This window comes from Acanthochromis polyacanthus, chromosome 9, assembly GCF_021347895.1.
Source record: "Acanthochromis polyacanthus isolate Apoly-LR-REF ecotype Palm Island chromosome 9, KAUST_Apoly_ChrSc, whole genome shotgun sequence".
Lineage (NCBI taxonomy): Eukaryota > Metazoa > Chordata > Actinopteri > Pomacentridae > Acanthochromis > Acanthochromis polyacanthus.
In genome coordinates, this window is record NC_067121.1 from 7,287,076 (window position 1) to 7,308,752 (window position 21,677).

Sequence of the window (21,677 nt, forward strand, 5' to 3'; positions counted from 1 at the left end):
GGGGCCAGGGGTTGGGGGTCTGTTGGCAAGGAAGGAAGAAGATGTAGTAGCGAGATTGAGATTTGGACATACACGATTGAATAGTACTCTGAAACTGATTGGAAAGCATCCTACGGGGCAGTGTGAAAATTGTGAGGAGAATGAGACAGTTGAGCATGTTTTGATGAGATGCAGGAAGTATGAACAGCAAAGAAGAGTTTTAAGTAGACGTTTGGAGAATAGAGGGTTAATCTTTTCTTTGGGGACTGTTTTGCAGAGAGACTCTACGTTCGATGTATATAAAGAGCTGCTGACGTTTCTTCGTGTCACTGGGTTAATTAGGAGAGTTTAAGAAGATGTTGAATGCTGGGGCCTTCCTGGCCCACACTCCTTACCGGAAGGTGGCGGTAAATGCAACCTAAAGTTTTTTGCCAACCGCCATAAAACAAAAAGAAGAAGAAGAAGAAGAAGAAGATGGATGTTTGTCGTCGTTTCTTTGGGCCGCCAGGTGGCGCCCAGGCCCGCTGCTGTGTTCGAGCTTTGAAGCTCCCTCCCTGGCGGAGGCTGACCTCTTTCCCGCGATGACAGTTTCCTGCGGGCTCGCCGAGACGGGCTGGTCGGACGAACCGAGCAGAGTAGAGGGCTGTCGGAGTTTCTGCGGTCGGCATGCAGTGGAGCGGACCGGCGGAGTGAGTTTTACTTTATTTTCCAGGGAAGAGCGAATGTCGCAGGCGGATACCGGTGAGCGTGCTGCCGGTTTGACGGTAAGCGAAGAAGAAGAAGAAGTAGTTGTTTTTTTTCCCCCTCTGTGGTGTTTGGTGTACGCAGTAGCCCTAATACGTGTCACTTTGTGGCGTCACGACGGACTCCGTTCAAAAAATCCTCCAAATAAGAGTTGCTCTGCTCAACCGTACATTTGCACGCATCGCAACCAGCATTTTAAGTATATTCCAGCTGCAGTAGAAGGTGATCTTTTATTCGGCGTATATATAGTCAGATATAACTATTCTTATGTCAGTATAATCTCATGTTTCGGAACCACTTCCCGCTTGTCGTCGCCATCCACAGCGGTATGTTTTGGCAGGGGAAAATCAGGATGAGACACTTTTCAAAGTTGAAATACTTCTTTAAAAGAGCACGTAGGTGTAGTGAAAGTATGCCGAATTAGAGAGTGCATCTAGTCGTTTACCAACAAGTCTTTAACTCGATTCTTTCCAGCAGTTTCTGTGTCAGAAATACAGATAATTAAAAGTGGACATTTTTCCAAAGGGGATTCGTATGACGTATTGGAGCGACACCTCAGCCTTCAGTCTGTATGATTCAGTGTTGGCAGCGACAAAAAACTTTATTATCATTTATTTCACAGATGAAATAAAGATGTCGTGTTTGGTCTAATTGCAGCTTTGTTGTATTTGCATAACACATTTTTACTACACTTGTTGAAGGGAAGTTACTATAATATGGAGAGTTTAGAATGAACCTGTTACTACAGAAATATTTTTTTTTTATTTACCAGGACTTAAGATAAATTCACTTTTAAGCTTTTCAGTTACATGCACTTGTTTTGTCCACTTCAAAATTTTATGACAACCTTAATAAACCTAAATTCTACAAACTTATAGATATAGTTGTAGATAGTTATAGTAGCTATAGTTTGATGTTTGTTTTTGATTTCTTTGGGTCACGGGAAGGGAAACGATATATATTTCTCACAAGATTGCACTTCTTTTCAAGTCCAGCTCCAATTAAATCACTTGTACTACATGGAGTATTGTGGTATGTTTGTGGGGTTTAGTATTTAGCTTGTTGTGACACTTTCAAGCGTCATGTTGATGTGTTCCCACGGATAAAACTCCAGCCAGTCTGTGCTATAGTTGCTTGTGAAGATAGAAATCTTGCAGCCTTGAGGCCTCTGCTTTGTTGTGATGAAACACTTGCAGCCTTTGCGTGTGACATCTGCATTAAGTGACTGTCGAAAAATGTCTTTCCAGGGGGGAAATGAGTAACAGGATGGAGGGTACGGCGGGACCAGGAGCCAGGACCAACGGACCCGTCTCGGCGCCCAGCAGCCCGGTGGGGTCAGCCGTGGGTCCGCCTCTGTCCCCAGAGGAGCTGGACGAAGAGCAGCAGTCCTCACTGACAGATGTCACTCAAATGTGGATTAAATTTGCCAAGACGTTCGCCATCATCTTCCCCATCTACGTCTTGGGATACTTTGAGTTCAGTTTCAGCTGGGTTCTGATCGGACTTGCCATGCTCTTCTACTGGAGGAAGAACCACGGCACCAAGGACTACAGGATAAACCGAGCCTTGGCATTCCTGGAGCATGAGGAGAAAGCAGTGAGGCAAAGTGTGCCGACCACTGAGCTGCCACCATGGGTGAGTCCTCCAGCAGTAATACATCCCTGCTGTTAACACCATCCTAACATCTTTGCTTTGTATTTTGAGTCCAAGTCAAACATTCGTTTGGGCGTTCTCACAGTTAACATAGGATGTCAGTGTTGACTGGTTACCTACCAAATGACCTGGTAGAGTTTTCCTGACCAAGTCTTCCCTGTGATTACCCTCAGTGTCTTTCCCCAAAACACTTAAACAAGAATCTTCAGGAAAGTTAATCTTCATCTTCTGTCATAGAAAAACACTACAAACTCCTACTCTTGCATGTCGGATAAATTAAAGGACCAGACGAGCACCCAGTAATTTGTGGTGGAGGTTAACTTTTCCCAACGCACGTGAAGTGGAAAACAGACTTGCTAGTGGCATTTTTTGAGACTTACGGCATTTGATCTCATTTTCTCATATGTTCATTACTGCAGTTCAGCTCAGAGAAAATAAATAGTTTACACAGGGACCGGAAGTATGAGGCTCTAAGCTGTCTCTAGAAGATTCTCTGAATTTGACTTAACTGCCTTGTGAGTTAATGAAGTAGCATCCGTGTCTGAATTAGGGATGTGCGCGACTAGTCGTTTAATCGTTTAACCGCCGTTTAACTCATTTATTAAACGTTTAGTATTTTACTAGTCGGTTAAACGCTGCATTAAGCATCATGCACCTTGTTCTTCACGCCTCCGCCTCGGCTTCTTTGTAAACAGGCTGAGCAGCCAGGGAGAGAGTTGCTCCTCCTTCCCTCCCCTCACACGCACACGTAGCAGGGGGCGGGGCCACACAGTTTGGGGAAGAAAGTTGAGGGGGGGTCTAGCATTCTTAGGCGGGAGGTCTGCAGCCAGACTCTCCTGGGGAAAGTTTGGAAAGGTAAAGTGGGAAGATGGCGACGCTCCCGTGTAAGAAAATCAGCACCGTTTGGCAGTATTTTGACGCAGCAGATGACAAGGTCGCTTGTTGGCTGTGTAAGCAGACACCAGTGTTGCCAACTTAGCGACTTTCTCGCTAAATCTAGCGACTTTCCAAAGCATCCTAGCGACTTTTTTTGTCAAAAGCGACTAGCGACAAATCTAGCGACTTTTTCTGCCGTTTTGGAGACTCTGACAGGAAAACTCGGATCATTCTGCAGTTACTGTTTTCAACAAGCAGCAGGTGCTGCTGTGAGCTTATCCCCGTCCCAGAGCACAGGCTCAGTCCAGTAACCCCGCAGCAGTCCCAGTGTCTGATCACTCCGCGGCCAGGTCTGGGCTACTTTATACATGACAAGTCGCTACCATTTCTTCCTCGTCATGTCCATGTTTCAAAAGAGAAAAACGCCAAACATGAGGCTTCAAAACAGTCATCCACAAACCAATAAGTGACGTCAAGGTGGCTACATCCATCTTTTCTATACAGTGTATGATCTACACCCTGAATTACAGCTCCCAAACATTTCATTGACTGAAAGGAGCACAATTCAAGCCTGCTGGGTCTTTATTGGCCCCAGGTGCTATGTTGAATTTTAAGATGCAACGAGTATGAGATAGGATCTTTCCATAATTAATTAATTAAGCAAATCTTAGCTTAAGTTAGACTAGGTTCATGTGTAATTCCTTTTTTTAACCAAATCAGTTTTAACATTGCCATGGTTGCCAGACAGTAAAATCAGGATGTGCAAGTTAGAAACCATCCTGACCTAAATGTAAAACAGACTGTGCATATAATATCTCTTTTCGTTGCTTTTAATAATCTTGCGCTAGGTATTTCTTAGAGGGTCCACTGGAGGATGACAACAGCAGCCAGGCAAAAACACAGCAACGTGTCTGACATTTGATATCCCAACAAACAAACTTTGCTGCTTGTTAATGAGGATCTCATAAATAGCCACTGGAAAGGTCACATATTCTGCACTATTGTCGACAGTCTACAAGTTCAGTATCAGTTCCAGGATTTAATCAGACTCATTTCTATCCCGTTAACCCTTCAAAAGGAGCTGACGCCCTCGGTCAGTTGCGCTCATGTGCCATCCGAGGCTGTTGGGGCTCCTGAGGCTGGCAGAGGAGTCATCAAACCCGTTCAAATTTTCACTTTCTGCATTAATTCCTGCGGTGTTTGGTGTGGTCGCCCATCACTGTGCAGTCAGGCTACAATAAAGAGTGGAAGGTGGAGGCAGACCGGCCACACACCTTTCACATAGCTGCCATTCTCTCCCCGTCAACGTGTTCCTTCGTAATGACGTGTGGCAAACTCCACCTGCCAATATTACAAGTTCCCCAGCATGCTAAGAATGGCCATTGGGCGTGTACACAAAGGATGTAGTGTATACCTGAGGCAGCCGTTGCCAAGTCTGCAAATGAGTTCTTTTGGCCTGAGGTGGCAGGTAATCCATAAGAGCACCTTGAATTCCTGAAAAAACGTTGGTTCTTTAAGGTATGGCTGCTCGTTTTCTGTTTTTCAAGCTTCGTGAAATCAGGCAATACCCAGAGTGGAACTAATTTAGGAATTTTCTATGCCCGATAAGGCCAAACGGTCACTTCTTTTCACGTGTTCAGATTGTGGAATATTAGGGCTTAGAGTTGTTTTAACTGATTATCTAGTAGGAATACCCTTTGATGATAGATAGTTATGCTTGACTGCAATTAGAAAATCAACAATCCGAAATAGTACAACATTAAAGATCAAATTGGAACAGGAGGAACTCTGCACCAGTCTGGGCCAGGACAACCCAGAGTCTCTGCAGATCAAAGAGGAACAGTATATACAACATTAAAGACCTTACCTCTTGTCCAATATTTTCATTTTCAAAATCATTTATTTTGTTCATGCATAGGAACAGCAGAACTGGACAACTTACTCCTTCTAATTATCTTTTCATGTCACTTAATAGAAAAAGAATTAAAAGAAAGCTAGATGAAGAGAGCTGGTTCCTTCTAATTACAGGAAGTTCAAGAAAAATCAGACCTCATGGGTTTTACATACTCAGCTGTTTAGTCCAGATCTGATGAAACTTTTTGCACTCTTAGGAAGAATGTCAACTCTTCCATAATGCAAACCTCATGTACAACGTCAATCCATTCCTCTGTAGTGAGTGGTTCTATGTTAAACCATTTTACATACAGTAATGTACATGAGTAAGTTTCTGTCGTTATTATGCGAATTTTCAAATCATATATCCCCTAAATACATAGATTTACATTTTTTTGGAAAGAATAAGCAGATTTCCTAAAAGACTCACTGGCAAATTTATTAGCATTTTACCATATTTCATTGGCTTTTGCCATAATCTTAATTCTTGATTTGTTATTGTAGTTTAATTGCTTATTTCAGCATTATTCTAAAGATGAACAGCTGGAAACTTTGAACTCACAGCAGCCAAATTTACAAGCAACACTCAATCTGTGTCAGACTTTGCAGTTGTTCCTAAACTTTGAACCTTTTATATAATTATGACACTTTTCCGCACTTGTGAGCTTTATGCAGACACTTGACGACTCCGTGACGAGGAGGTTTCCATTTCTGCCGTCTCATTTTCTGTTATCGATGGTGATGCCGGAGTAGGAGACCGAGTGGATGGCAGGAGGCCAGGTAGACCCCTCCCGTCACAGAGAAGCTCGTCAACACATCCATTATCACACAGACCTTGAGAAAAATGGTGCTCAGCAATGACAGACATAATAAAATAGGAAAAGCTTTGCCGTCAGCACAGCGGCGTAGAGCACCTCGATGTTCCACGTTTGACCACGTTTAGTTTACAGATGTTTTAACCCCTCAGCGGCGTGGATAATGAAGTCTAACTGAGCTGATCCATGGCCCACTGTGTGCCTGATCAAACTGGGAAACCAGTGAAAGGATGCTAAAGGACTAACGTGTCCTTCTGATAACAATGTCAAACAATCAGCAGGGAACTTTGGCCCCTGAGGACATTCAGACTGTCCCCGTCCATCGTTCAAGATACTTTATCAGCTTCACCTCTGCCTCACTGACCTCACAGCTCAATAATCAGAAGCTCACTGAAAGACTCAGAGTGATCAGCTCTTAACTAAATCTAAACTCTGCATGGAAATAACTGTCATTATTGAGTTCTTCTGCTCTACTTATTTTTTTTATCATAACATATATTTAATTTGTTAATAAAAAAATTTCAGACATGCCACAGTATCATGAAGGCAAAAATAAAATACACGAAACACAAAACCAACCAAATCAAATCCAAAACCTAAAATAAGAAGACATTTATTTTATTAACCTGCTACATATTTGTACAGCTTATATCTTACTGTTTACTGTTAGCATCAAACCTATATATTTATTTTTTGCATCTTTACGGACTCAGAGAACACATTTACTGTTCCATATTACATATTATTACACTTTTCAAATAATCTTTTTGGTATTTTTTCTTAAGTTGTTTACAGTTCTGCTCATTTTGAGAATGTTCCGTCACCCAACTTTCAACACATTCACTCACAACATTGAAAATATACGAGATATTTGAGCAAAGACATCTTAGGAAATTCAGAAAATATTAAATCTGCCTATATATATATATATATATATATATATATATATATATAATTTTATGTCCTTGGTAAAGTTTAGAGAACATCTTTCAAACTTCAGAACTCTTTCCTACTTGGATTAGGTTGTTTAACAATATTTTAGTTTTTGTGGTACAGCTTGTTATACCTGCTCAATTGGTTATAACAATAAATATTATCATTCAAGCAGCCTCAAATTTCAACGTGAGTGTGCTAAAAGTGGGTTGACAGGCAATGATTAAAAAGCAAAGATCTTGGAAAGTATTTTAAATATGTATGTAAAATTTTACATGTTTTTTAAAATATACATATTTGATGCTTTCCAAATTCCAGATAATCAGAAACAGACGAGCAGAAATTGTTGATATAATAAAAGGATCCTATTGTGCTATAATTGGTGAAATTAATTGCCTAACAAACGTCACAGGGTCACAGAGCACGAGGGGAAATCGTCAAATTGTTTCTTTGGGTCAGCAGACCAAAAAATCCAGTCATTTCAGAAAATGAGAATAAGGCTGAATAACTGATTAACCACCTGACTATGTGCGACCAATGACCAGTATCTGACAGCACAGTCAAGTCAGTTTCATTATCAATACTGAAATTAACTACATTCTCAGAAAATAATGGAATCTCTGAATTATGAAATTAGCTTTGTAGGATTTCAGAATCAGAGAATGATTTGTAATTTGTTGAATACAAGGGAAATGGACGGCTTTATTGTCAAACTCATCTCGGGAAAATATTGAGGTTAAATTTTTTGTTGCTTATTGTGATCAGATTTGTTATGTAACATTTTAAAGTAAAGTTTCAGTTTAATGTTCACTGTGTAATAGATTTAAAACATGGGACGGAGCATTACCACATAAGGCACAAGAGTCTGACATGACAGTTTGAACTGTGGCTTCGGCTCACTGCAGTAAATATATCCTAATTGTTTCAAATCACAGTTTCTATTTGAACTTCATTACTTGTTTGGCCCAAACTACAGCTACAGATGAATTATTTGGTATGTAAAACACCGAAAATAATGAAAAGTGCAAGTAAAATTGCCCGATGAACACAGTAAAACCCCAAATCGTTACATTTCTAATGACATGAAACAGAGAAATGGAGCAAATTCACACATTCAGTGAGCTTGAACATGAGTCCCGGTTTTGTTTGTGGCAGTATGTGGTCGATTTAATTGAACATTGGACAGAGTGGAGTTTCACGCCATGAATCGCATCAGCGGAAAACCAGCTGCGATGGTAGTTTTTGGTGGAGCTGCTCTTGGCTTCTCAGCAAATATGCCTGGAATGAGGCTTGATTGTCGGTGTGGGCAGCAGCTCGTAGTTAGCAGGCCAAGAACGCCTGAGGTAATGGTGCAGTTTCATCTTTCTGAAGACAAACCAACACCCTGCCGCCTCCCTCACTGCTGTCAGACACAGAAACACACTTCTGCTGAATGTTTTTCTCTTTTGTTCAGCAAGAGTTGACATACTTGTTGTCTTGTTTTGTACAGGATTGAACACACTTTAATGCAGGCATGAATTTTAAAGGATTTTTTTATTTACCGGCAAACAGGCGTCTCTCATGTTTGTGTCACTTTAGCTGGATTTCAGCTTTTCTGTTTTCCACTGCGATGTAGGATTTGACCACTCTGAGTGGAACAAAGCGCTTTAAATACAAAAAACAGGCTTCTCTTTCGAATAACATTGAGCATTAGCTTTCTAGCTAAATGTAGAATATCAGCTGCACCAGTACAGTGCTGTTTGCCAGTCCAGTTTTAGCTTTCTAGCTAATGTAAAGACTGCAACATGACAAATTTAATGTTTTCTTTTAGCTTTTCTGCTGTTTGACATCAGCTGTTCTTCACTTTATTTGGAATAAATGCTTCTGTATATTGAACAGTATTTGACCTGTGGCTGGATGGATGGAGCTAATGTCTCTATTTGTGGATGTTCAAAGAAAAACAAAAAAGAGAAAATCAATCATCTTTGAAGTCACGCCTTGCTAATCACATTAGGAGCTTTAAAGGTTGCAGACAGGATTGTTGCTCTGCTTATCTTCGCTCTGTTTGGAGAAAACTTTTTTGATTTTCCGGCTTATACGGATCAAAGGATTATAGAGCAATCGAGTAATCAGAGAAGGACATGCTGAGTTGCAGGAGAACACGAGCTGAAGACACCACATGTGGCTGCATTCAAAAAAAAAAAAAAAACCTCATACTTGCTTTTCAGTGTAGTGTTGCTTAAGACCAACAATGTGTGCTTTTAGGAGGCATAAAAGCTGAAATATCATCAGTCTGGAATAAAACAGGCAAAAATGTGTTAACAACCAAAGTGATTTTATTCATTTTTTTGTAATATTTCAAATTGTGAGGACCCTTTGCCTTTGTATTTTTTTCTTTCATAAATCTGTAAAATCATTATATTTTTGCTGATTTAAATATGTTTAAAATAGTCTAATAATAATCGTTTGTTGTAAAAGAGCATATTACAATCAGTAAAAAGACTGATTATTTGATGTGGATGTTATTTACGGATTTAGGATTGTTTTTTACAATTAAATGAATACTTTTTTTGTGATTTAAAAAAAAAATGCAATTCTGTAAAATTACAGTTACAAATATTATGTAATATTTTTCAAGTCCAATTATTTGACAAACGTGTTAATAACTGGTGCATTAATAGTTTTTTTTCCAGTGACTTTGCGAGTTGCTATCTGTAATTTTACAAAACACAAAAATTCGTAAAACAGCTGCATTGCATCGTGCGTACAGTACAGTTAATAAACTAACTTTTCCAGTGTAGGTTGGAACCTGCAGATGAGCTCGGGTAGGCTTTGAGTCAGAGTAGTTTGGTGGTGTTAGGTAACTCTTGGGTGTGACCTCGAAGCTGGGTGGAGGTGGAAACTCTGAAGCTCGAACAAGCTGGTGTGAAGCATGTCTCACTGCGTTGGGCCTCTTGCACGACCGACAGCATTGTGGTTTCTCTCCTCTTCCTCCCCTCTCTTCGTCTCTCTGCCCTCGTATGACATGGCATGGTTGGGGATTCCCTGTTGAGGGTGGAGATTAGCTCTGCAGCAGAGAATAGAAACAATGTGGAAAAACAGAAAGGCCTCGAGGCAACCCTGTCCTGCTTTTACCTGCCCAAGTTTCTGGATCTGAAAGAAACAGTGACTTTCAACTTCATTTGTGGCCATTTGGATCCACATTATTGCATTTATGCCGGAAATACAAACATGTCGGAACACTCATTAAAGCTAAAAGTCAACCTCACTGTTACTGTTTCCATTTAGCATGTGGAGATTAGTGCATGCTAACATCAATCCAGTGCTACACTCTAAAAAAAAAAAAAAAAAAGAAAAGAAAAAGACAGTCTTTGGGTTTAACAGCAACCAAAAAAAACCAATCTGTCAGTCTTTTTGACTTCAAACAGCTTCTAATGAATTTATGTTCAACCAATGAGCAATACTCCTGAGTAAAAGGAACTCGTTTTTCCTTTGCAGTCAAAGCTATAGTTAATTACCACTCACATAATGACCGGTAGTATTAATACAAGTTCAATTGCTCCAACTAGTATCTCTAGTATTTCTACTAAGGAATGTTTTCATGCTTATATAATTATGAATTTAAGTTTTTAATTTGACACATGCAGCTTTGGGCTTTTCAGGTTTTGTTCATGTAGTAACTTTAATAAATTAACTCAACAACAAACAATAATTGCTCACCAGTTGTTCTTTGTAGTTCCTTTTCGATATTGTCAAATTCAGTGCTTTAGTCGAATTCATTTGGACAAGACTTGATACTCACCAGATTTCTGATTTTGTCTAGACACGTTTAGTAGGTAGGGCAGCAAACTTGAAATCCAAATAAGTTATCAAGTCAGTTTTACTTTCTACAGTTTGACTTGGTTTTAAAAAGCTGAATGTTCAGTCGTGATGGTGGTATCGGAATATTTATTTTGAGATCTGATTATTCGGATTAATATTCAAATATTCGACATTTCTGGACATCACAGATTGACTACAGACTCAGGATGTTATTGATCATCAGTTATGCAATTCATTGCTGTTAATAATTTATCTCATTAAAAATATACATGCATATCAGAAAATGTATTGTCAATTAAAATGCTGTTTGTGCCATGAGGCCGGCCTTCCTAATGTTTTAACCCTGCATTGACCCGAGGAGGCGGAGTTTGGCTAGCAACGGGCACCATGACAAAGTCTTCTGTGATGCTTAATGCTAGAGTTCTACTTTTGTAAGAGTTGGTGGCTATGTTGGTTGTCCATAGACTTAACTTTATGTTGTTGATTATTGATTAATAAGGTTGCCGATTATTGCTTTAAAAAACTGGCTTAAACATTGTATCCCTACTGCAAACGGAGAGTGGCGGCTGCATTAGAGTTAAAGTCACACGTTTCTAAAGTAAATTATGTCGTCTGGAAATGGCTTGAAACAAAACAATGATGCAGATTATTGTAAGGATCAGATAATAAAGTAAATACTGAGATAACTCCTCAGCTGCTTAGTGGAGATGCAGAGAATGAAGTCACTGTGTGTGTTGTAATATGAGCTCCTGTGTTCTACGTTTTGGCAGCCGGTCATGCCATGTGCCTGCATGTCAGTGCATGTCCTCGTATTTGCAAAGAGACCGATATCCCACACTGCATTTTAGCAAGATGGCATTGCAGAGCACTTAACTGGAGGGGACTTTCCATATTTTAAAGGCCTCTAACAAACAAAAGCATCAAACTGGGCTTGAAGTTGTTTGCCTTTGCAGAAAAACCCAGTCAGCTGACCAAAGCTAACGTTATAATGTGGGCCTCGGCATGCCAGGATGAGCTGACGCTGTGCTGCCGATCATTGTGGTTGGAGGAATGCTAACGGAGGAAGAACATTTGTTTGGATCTGAGATGCTGGTGGCACAGTGGTTCAAAATATCCTTTATTGACCACTTGAAGGCAGCTTTCTGCAGTCATCGTTTCTACCTATTATTAACCCCCGCCTCCACGTAGTGGAAAAGGGGGATATAGGTTTGGCCTCCGTCTGTACGTCCGTCCATCCGTCCGTGCGTCCGACATGAAGGGGACAGCTTTTCTCGGAAACTGTTACAGCTAGGATTACGAAATTTAGTGTGTAGCTTCACACCATGGACACCTTGATCAAGTTCGAAAATGAGACCTGTGCGATAATATTTAACAGAGTTATGGCCCTTCATCACTATTTTGGATATAGACTCATAGACATCACATGTGGCGGGGGATATTGATGACCATGTCGTCTTGTTGCAAATCTGTATTTAATGCTTAATAAGAATAAAACTTTTTTTTTTCTTGTGAAGAGAAAGAAGAGTTGTTGAATGCACAAACATTAAGGTGAGAGAAGCACTAGTAACACTTTAAAACTTTTAATTTCAGGTATTTGTAGCTCAGAAGATGTTAATACTTTTGAGAGCTGCATCAGTATGAAGCAAACCTTGTTGATGACCATCTTTTGTCACGTCTTTGCATCCTCATGCTGCAAAAATGGGTTAAATCAGATCAAATTTGGGTTTCTGAAAACTGCAGACAACATTTCAAGCATCAGCACCTGTTCTTACCTAATCTGCTGAGGTGAATCAGCAAATTGGGGAGCATTATATGTGTCATGTCTACGTGTGTGTAGAGGCTGAAAAGATGGCCGAAGGTGAGTGGGATAAGATGCTGGAGAAAATTTCGTTTTCATTTAAATGCATTCAAACTACTGGGACTCCTGAGGGAAATTTAGCTTGTCGTGTTCAGTAAAAGCTCTGTGAGTGAAGAAGAGTTCTCCACAACGTGATTTAATGTGTACACATTGCTTATTTAGATATCTTTTACTTGTCTCACTTCATAGAAAGAATGTTGCTGTTTTAAACAGAAATTGCAGTGTTTATTGTCTCTAAGCTTTTTGCTAAAGTTTCATTTTTAAAGCTCAACACATCTCAAAAACATTAGAAATATTTTAAGGGACAATTTTGGGGGTTTTGTGTGTAAACTGAGCTCAGAGTCAGTTTGTGGGCGTTTGTTTTTGCCGTGTTTAATCTTCTGAACCTCCGTTTGTGCCAGCATGTTTAAAAGACGATATCTTTTTAAAAATCAGGAAAATCATGCCGTTGCTGTGGATTTTCAAACTTCTGACAGTCCTTGAACTGATCATGTGTGATATGAGATTAGATCGGGAAAATAACTAAATCTCAGCGTGAAATTAGCAAATTTACAGGGTTATTCAAAAAGAATGAATTGATTTCATTATGCAATATTTTAATAAGGAAAAGCAATAGAAAATCCAGCAAAGTCACAAATGTTCTACTCACACCAGCATTTATTTGATGTTTAAGGTCATCGAATGACATCGGATAACAACAACAATCAGCTCAGTGGATCGTGATGTGCTGATACGCGTCTGGGAGGAGTTCTCTTATCGCATAGATGTTCCCCGTGCTGCATCTGGGGGCCACATTGAACACTTGTAAGACAGGAAATAAAAGTTGATTGTGACTAGACTACTTGAGACTTGGCTGGAGTTTTCTATTGCTTTTCCTTATTAAAATATTGCATAATGAAATTGGTTCATTCTTTTTGAATAACTCTGTACTCATTTTCCAAAAAAATGTAATTCAACTTCAGTTTTTTCTTTTTAATGATCTATGGCATTCTGACTGTGCCAGACTGCACAAAATAAATGTCTAGTCATTGATTATGCTGTTTCCATAGAGGTGCGGGACTTTATATTGCAGTGAAAAATGAGACAATTGAAGAAAAATGTGACAAGATCATAAAAATGTCCCAAAACTAATCAAGGTTTATAGAATTATGAGGCAACTTTGTAGGTTCTATGTGTAAATTTGATCTAAAAAGTCAGTTTACAAGAGTTTGTTTTACCCCCTCTGAAACCCCCAAACTGCATGCAAAATCGCACCATTTGTCAACTGTAAAAAACAAAAACAAATCTGTATATTTTCCACCTTCTGGTGGTTCTTGAACTAATCAAGTGTGACGTGAGTTTCTGTCAGAATTAAACAGCTTAATCTAACCTTAAAATTGTGTACACTTTTCTGTACATGTCTCATTTAACATGAAACACGTAGATTCACTAAAACACCCAATATTCTGTGTTTCTGTCATAGCAAGGAGGCAATAGGGACATTTTTGGCTAAATTGCAGACAGAACATGGGGACTGTTTTGTGGGTCTAGAATAGAATAGAATAGAATAAAATTACTTCATTAATCCCTCAGGGGATATTTGGTTGTTACAGCAGAAAGAGTGCAGTTCCCACCACCACAAATTGAGATAAATAAGCAAAAACATTCAGTAAATAAACAGTAAGAAAATTGGAAAATGCAACATGCCCTATTTAAATAAACACGCTCCGCTTAAAACATCCCCCGCCTTATATATAGTGCCTCTGAGTGCAAGAAATAATAATATATACTGGACGATACACCTACAAAATGATACATCTTCACTACAATGAAAACAATCAGGTCAAGGTCATGCACCAAAAAAGGCAGATCTACATTATGCACAGGTGACGTTGGTGCAACATGCATGAAATACTTCAGGTAGTTTCTGACATATGCTCCAGAAACGGAATCAAAAAATATTTGAAGTGCCTCACACTGACCTTGAAAATCAGGTCAAGGTCATGCACCCCAAAAGGCACATCTACATTACCAACAGGCTTAGTGTGCGCAATATGAGTGAAATCCCTCAAGTAGTTTCTGAGGTATGATCCGGAAACCAAAAAATATTTGAAGTGCCTCACTGTGACCTTAAAAATGAGGTCAAGGTCATGCACCCCAAAAGGCACATCTACACACGTGGACAAAATTGTTGGTACCCCTCAGTTAAAGAAGGAAAAACCCACAATTCTCACTGAAATCACTTGAAACTCACAAAAGTAACAATAAATAAAAATTTATTGAAAATTAAATAATCAAAAACAGCCATCACTTTTGAATTGTTGATTAACATAATTATTTAAAAAAACAAACTAATGAAACAGGCCTGGACAAAAATGATGGTACCTCTATAAAAGATTGAAAAGTATTTGACCAGAGTGACATGATTAACTCAGGTGTGTCATTTAATTGACATCACAGGTGTTTCCAAACTCATTATCAGTCAGTCTGCCTATTTAAAGGGAGACAAGTAGTCACCCTGCTGTTTGGTGAAAAGGTGTGTACCACACTGAACATGGACAACAGAAAGCGAAGGAGAGAATTGTCCCAGGACATCCGAAAAAAAATGATAGACAAACATCTTAAAGGTAAAGGCTATAAGACCATCTCTAAACAGCTTGAAGTTCCTGTGACAACAGTGGCTCATATTATTCAGAAGTTCAAGACCCACGGGACAGTAGCCAACCTCCCTGGACGTGGCCGCAAGAGGAAAATTGATGACAAATTGAAGAGACGGATCGTTGGAATTGTATCCAAAGAGCCCAGAGCAACCTCCAAAGAAATTAAAGGTGAACTCCAAGGCCAAGGTACATCAGTGTCAGATCGCACCATTCGTCGTTGTTTGAGCCAAAGTGGACTTCATGGGAGACGACCAAGGAGGACACCACTGCTGAAAAAAACTCATAAAAAAGCCAGACTGGAATTTGCAAAAATGCATGTTGACAAGCCACAAAGCTTCTGGGAGAATGTCCTTTGGACAGATGAGACCAAACTGGAGCTTTTTGGTAAGGCACATCAACTCTATGTTCATAGACTGAAAAACCAAGCATACGAAGAAAAGAACACTGTCCCTACGGTGAAACATGGAGGAGGCTCAGTAATGTTTTGGGGCTGCTTTGCTGCATCTGGCACAGGGTGTCTTGAAAGTGTGCAAGGTACGATGAAATCTGAAGACTATCAAGGCATTCTGGAGAGAAATGTGCTGCCTCGTGTCAGAAAGCTTGGTCTCAGTCGCAGGTCATGGCTCTTCCAACAGGACAACGATCCAAAACACACAGCCAAAAACACCCAAGAATGGCTGAGAGAAAAGCATTGGACTATTCTAAAGTGGCCTTCTATGAGCCCAGATCTGAATCCCATTGAACATATGTGGAAGGAGCTGAAACATGCCATTTGGAGAAGACACCCATCAAACCTGAGACAACTGGAGCTGTTTGCTCATGAGGAGTGGGCCAAAATACCTGTTGACAGCTGCAGAACGCTCATTGACAAATACAGAAACCGTTTAATTGCAGTGATTGCCTCAAAAGGTTGTGCAACAAAATATTAAGTTATGGGTACCATCATTTTGTCCAGCCCTATTTCATTAGTTTGTTTTTTTAAATAATTATGTTAATCAACAATTCAAAAGCGACTATCTCTCCCATGCTCTTTTTAGTGTCCTCACTCTCAGATCAACACAGCCCACCTCCAGAGATAGCAACAGCCTCCTCACCAATCCTCTCAACAGAAGCTTTTCCCATCAGGTCAAACCCCCCCCCTCCCAACAAAGATATGCGGTGATGCCATGTTACATTCTTAATGAATATGGGTTTCTACAATTAACCAGTTACACACGTGGACAAAATTGTTGGTACCCCTCAGTTAAAGAAGGAAAAACCCACAATTCTCACTGAAATCACTTGAAACTCACAAAAGTAACAATAAATAAAAATGTATTGAAAATTAAATAATCAAAAACAGCCATTACTTTTGAATTGTTGATTAACATAATTATTTAAAAAAACAAACTAATGAAACAGGCCTGGACAAAAATGATGGTACCCTTAACTTAATATTTTGTTGCACAACCTTTTGAGGCAATCACTGCAATTAAACGATTTCTGTATTTGTCAATGAGCGTTCTGCAGCTGTCAACTGAGACCAAGCTTTCTGACACTAGGCAGCACATTTCTCTCCAGAATGCCTTGATAGTCTTCAGATTTCATCGTACCTTGCACACTTTCAAGACACCCTGTGCCAGATGCAGCAAAGCAGCCCCAAAACATTACTGAGCCTCCTCCATGTTTCACCGTAGGGACAGTGTTCTTTTCTTCGTATGCTTGGTTTTTGAGTCTATGAACATAGAGTTGATGTGCCTTACCAAAAAGCTCCAGTTTGGTCTCATCTGTCCAAAGGACATTCTCCCAGAAGCTTTGTGGCTTGTCAACATGCATTTTTGCAAATTCCAGTCTGGCTTTTTTATGAGTTTTTTTCAGCAGTGGTGTCCTCCTTGGTCGTCTCCCATGAAGTCCACTTTGGCTCAAACAGCGACGAATGGTGCGATCTGACACTGATGTACCTTGGCCTTGGAGTTCACCTTTAATTTCTTTGGAGGTTGCTCTGGGCTCTTTGGATACAATTCCAACGATCCGTCTCTTCAATTTGTCATCAATTTTCCTCTTGCGGCCACGTCCAGGGAGGTTGGCTACTGTCCCGTGGGTCTTGAACTTCTGAATAATATGAGCCACTGTTGTCACAGGAACTTCAAGCTGTTTAGAGATGGTCTTATAGCCTTTACCTTTAAGATGTTTGTCTATCATTTTTTTTCGGATGTCCTGGGACAATTCTCTCCTTCGCTTTCTGTTGTCCATGTTCAGTGTGGTACACACCTTTTCACCAAACAGCAGGGTGACTACTTGTCTCCCTTTAAATAGGCAGACTGACTGATTATGAGTTTGGAAACACCTGTGATGTCAATTAAATGACACACCTGAGTTAATCATGTCACTCTGGTCAAATAGTTTTCAATCTTTTATAGAGGTACCATCATTTTTGTCCAGGCCTGTTTCATTAGTTTGTTTTTTTAAATAATTATGTTAATCAACAATTCAAAAGTGATGGCTGATTTTGATTATTTAATTTTCAATAAATTTTTATTTATTGTTACTTTTGTGAGTTTCAAGTGATTTCAGTGAGAATTGTGGGTTTTTCCTTCTTTAACTGAGGGGTACCAACAATTTTGTCCACGTGTGTATACTATATAGAGATGGCCTGGGTGCAATATGAATGAAATCCCTCAAGTAGTTTCTGAGATATGCTGCGGACACGAAATGTGGACATACGGACGGACATGCCCACGCCAATACCCCCCTCCGTGCCTACGGCCGGCGGGGGATAAAAATGTACAAATGTTAAAGTGTTTTATATGTAGTGCAAACAGTGTGCAAGAGTAAACAAAAAAGAAATGTGCAATTTCAAATTTCAGAATCAGAACCAGATGCTACAAGACAGAGAGCTCTCTGACAGCCAGGGTTGAAATATTTTATGTATAAATTGCACTTAAAAATGTCTAAAATGTATTCAGAATAAGCTAACATTGAGTTTAAGTGTTTACGGCATGCAGTAGACACCATTGTGTATGATTTAAATCGAATTTAGGACACTCTGGCTGACTACAAATGGATTTTTTTCAGGCTGTCACATCACAGTCTATTAAAGTGTAGTTTGTACTCTCCTGGATGTTCCTCTCATATCCTCGACTGCTATCTTTCTCTCTGGCTAAATATAGACGTCAGCGGCAGTGGAGCAGCCGTCCTGTAATATAGGCTTCCTGTATCGGCACCTTTCAACGCCTCCTGCAGTTTAAAGACAATCTGACTGAGCAGGTTTCCTTGTTTTTGTCGTCACGTTGGAAGGAAGAGTCCGTATCCTGACGGAGAGCGAGGTTGATTTTTAGTCCACAGGCAGTGATGAAGCAAGAAAATTTAGGGCAGTGACACAAAAAACTTCTTCTTTTTACTTTAAGTGAACGCTTCATACACATGCTTTGTGTTGGGGTGTGGCCGTAGGGGAGGGTTAGGATTTCCAAACAGCTGTTACATAGTTGGACTGCGATGCTCCCGTCCTCTGCTGATCTCCAACTGGTTTGTGTAGCAGCTTTTCAGTGACTCATTCGATGTAAGAGGCCTTGAGTCTGATCCGTTTGCTGTTGTTTTTTTTTTTGTTTTTTTTGAGGTTGGAAGGGCTCTGAGATGGAAAACAGGTCTGAGTCGGTGTGTTGCTGCAGGCAGATGAAACACAATCCACAGAGGACTGCTTGTGTAATACAGCCATGAGTTTTGCAGGGAAATTATGCACCTTGCAGAGGCTGTACAGCAGTTTATGATGGGGTTTTACGAGTCTGGATAGATAAGGTGGTGCTGATCTCGATGGCTGAAAGCTAAATGGTTGAAGTTGCTTTTCTTGTCCTTTCAAGCGCAGTGATCTGATTGGAATGAATGAGAAGGCTGCATTTTCTGATACAGTGCTAATTGCAGCATCATAATGTGAAGCACGGTGGTGGCAGCACCATGAGGTGAAGCATGGTGGTGGCAGCATCATGATGTGAAACACAGTGGTGGCAGCATCATGATGTGAAGCACGGTGGTGGCAGCATCATGATGTGAAGCACGGTGGTGGCAGCATCATGATGTGAAGCACGGTGGTGGCAGCGTCATGATGTATAGCATGGTGGTGGCAGCGTCATGATGTGAAGCACGGTGGTGGCAGCGTCATGATGTGAAGCACGGTGGTGGCAGCGTCATGATGTGAAGCACGGTGGTGGCAGCGTCATGATGTGAAGCACGGTGGTGGCAGCATCATGATGTGAAGCACGGTGGCGGCAGCATCATGATGTGAAGTATGGTGGTGGAAGTATCATGATGTGAAGCATGGTGGTGGAAGTATCATGATGTGAAGCATGGTGGTGGCAGCGTCATGATGTGAAGCACGGTGGTGGCAGCGTCATGATGTGAAGCACGGTGGTGGCAGCGTCATGATGTGAAGCACGGTGGTGGCAGCGTCATGATGTGAAGTATGGTGGTGGAAGTATCATGATGTGAAGTATGGTGGTGGCGGCATCATGATGTGAAGCATGGTGGTGGCGGCATCATGATGTGAAGCACGGTGGCGGCGGCATCATGATGTGAAGCACGGTGGCGGCGGCATCATGATGTGAAGCACGGTGGCGGCGGCATCATCATGATGTGAAGCACGGTGGCGGCGGCATCATCGTGATGTGAAGCACGGTGGTAGCTGCAGCATCATAATGCATAGCATGGTGGCTGCAGCATCGTGATGTGAAGCAAATTGTATGTTTATACATCCTGTAGTCCTGTCGCCATTTGGTGCGATCTAGAATTTTCATCATTTCTTCAAAGTTTTATTAAAGCTGTATTATGAAATATGTTTTCATTAAAATGCCTAAATACAAACAGATTACTGTCAAGTATTTCCAATATGTTCTTAAAATCAGCTCTCCGAAAATGAGCGCAAACTGTTCTAAATTAATTTAGAGCTGCAACGATTGACAGAAAACTCTGACAAGTGAATATTTAAGTAAACTACAGCAGTTTATTAACACAAATTTCCCAAAACTCTCACTTCTCCAGTTTTCCTACGTTTTACTGAACTGTAAACCAACTATTTTGCAACTTCTGAATGTTTTTTTTTTTTTTGACAAAACGATACATAAAACAAAGCTACCGAAGAGTGTGATGGGTGGTTTTTAGCAGCAGTTTGTGCATGTTCTAGTTTCTCTGCTTGAACATCAGCAAGTGGTTGATTCTAGAGGGTTAGATTATGCTGTAAACACATATGAAGCTCTTGTGCATCCAAGAAAAGATTTTTTTTTTTAATCTGCATTTGTCTTCAATGCAAGAAAAAAAATTTCCTCTCCATTTTCAAAGGCCCATTATTAAAAATGTGGCCTGAGCTGGAGCAATTCTGTCACGTAAATCTGCTGGAAACAATTTTGTCTGTCTTCAATGTACTTCATGACTTTAGGAGTAACATTTTAGAGATATAGGATGTTTTTCGAGGCTAAATTGCCAAAAAATCCTAAATCTGCGCGTCTCAAAATTCAGCCTAAATGTTTCACAGAACTTTCTTTGGGTTGCAAATATCAAACAAACACATTAAACAAAATCTGAAGCGATGCAGCAACAGATTTTCCTAATTATGTCTGAGTTGAGCCTTAAGGGAAATTGTTTAAATTTCCCAGGTGAATTTATCTTCATAATAGTATAACTAGTGCTCCAAAAACTCACTAGTAAACAAAGATGCTAGAACATTATTTCTGATCTTTTACGATGAATTCATGATGGTGTTTCGTCCACCTTGGATACCAAAGCAGCATGCAGGTTTAGAATATTTAAGAAAATCGATTTTACTGAAGGCAAATATCAGCTCCTCATTGAGCTTTTGCAGAGCGAGACATTGTTTCTTCAGGGATTTTGTGGAAAATCTGCTGGAAGATGAACTGAGCTCAAGTTTTAAGAGTTTCTGATGAGGCTGACGCTTTAAGGGCTGAATAACAGTTTAAAAGAGTGAGATGATTTCAGTTTATTGAGGAAATGAATCAGTTTCCTTGCTTTGTCACTCTCGGCTTCATTTATACCAAAGTAAACACCATCGAATACGTGACAAAAATACATGCATTTGTTTATTTTGGTCCTCTCACTCGGTCTCATTTGTCGTTTCTCTGATGTGGGCTCCTTTAATCCACTTTAATCTCAAACTTCCTGCTGAGTCCTTCTTTCTCTTTTGCGCCGTCACACATTTGGTTCCTCTTCTGCTCAGAGTTTTTGAGTTTTATCCTCATTTTTGTCTCCAGCGCTGAGTCACGTTGGCTTGTTTGTTCATACCCAGCTTAAATGTAATATCCTGTTTGCTTCGTGTGTCGCCCGCTGTTTTAGCTGCCACTGCTCTCTGCTTTCTGTGTCTGTTGTTTGTTTTGTTTTTGTACCCGTCAGGTTTGCAGACGGTTTATTTGGCAGATGCGTTTGGCGTCAGGTTCCCCTGAACAATGCAGCAGTCACGTCAGCTGCAGCTTCGCCTTTAGCTCAACGTGAAACTGGCAGACTGTC

The 21,677-nt window shown here is 40.3% G+C and overlaps 1 protein-coding gene across 5 annotated transcripts in view; it reads left to right on the forward strand.

Annotated features, from left to right (window-relative positions):
• Nucleotides 1-547: 547 nt before the first annotated feature.
• The window catches only part of LOC110971256 (extended synaptotagmin-2-like), a 71,969-nt gene continuing 50,839 nt past the window's right edge, over nucleotides 548-21,677 (forward strand). For 4 of the 5 annotated variants that reach the window (XM_051953025.1, XM_051953027.1, XM_051953028.1 and 1 more), the window contains exons 1-2: nucleotides 548-668; nucleotides 1,971-2,358. In XM_051953025.1, coding sequence (XP_051808985.1) covers nucleotides 646-668; nucleotides 1,971-2,358 — 411 coding nt within the window. In that variant the 5' untranslated portion in view covers nucleotides 548-645. Of the gene's footprint in view, nucleotides 744-1,970; nucleotides 2,359-21,677 lie in introns of all 5 variants that reach the window. The other variant, XM_051953026.1, reaches the window with a different exon arrangement.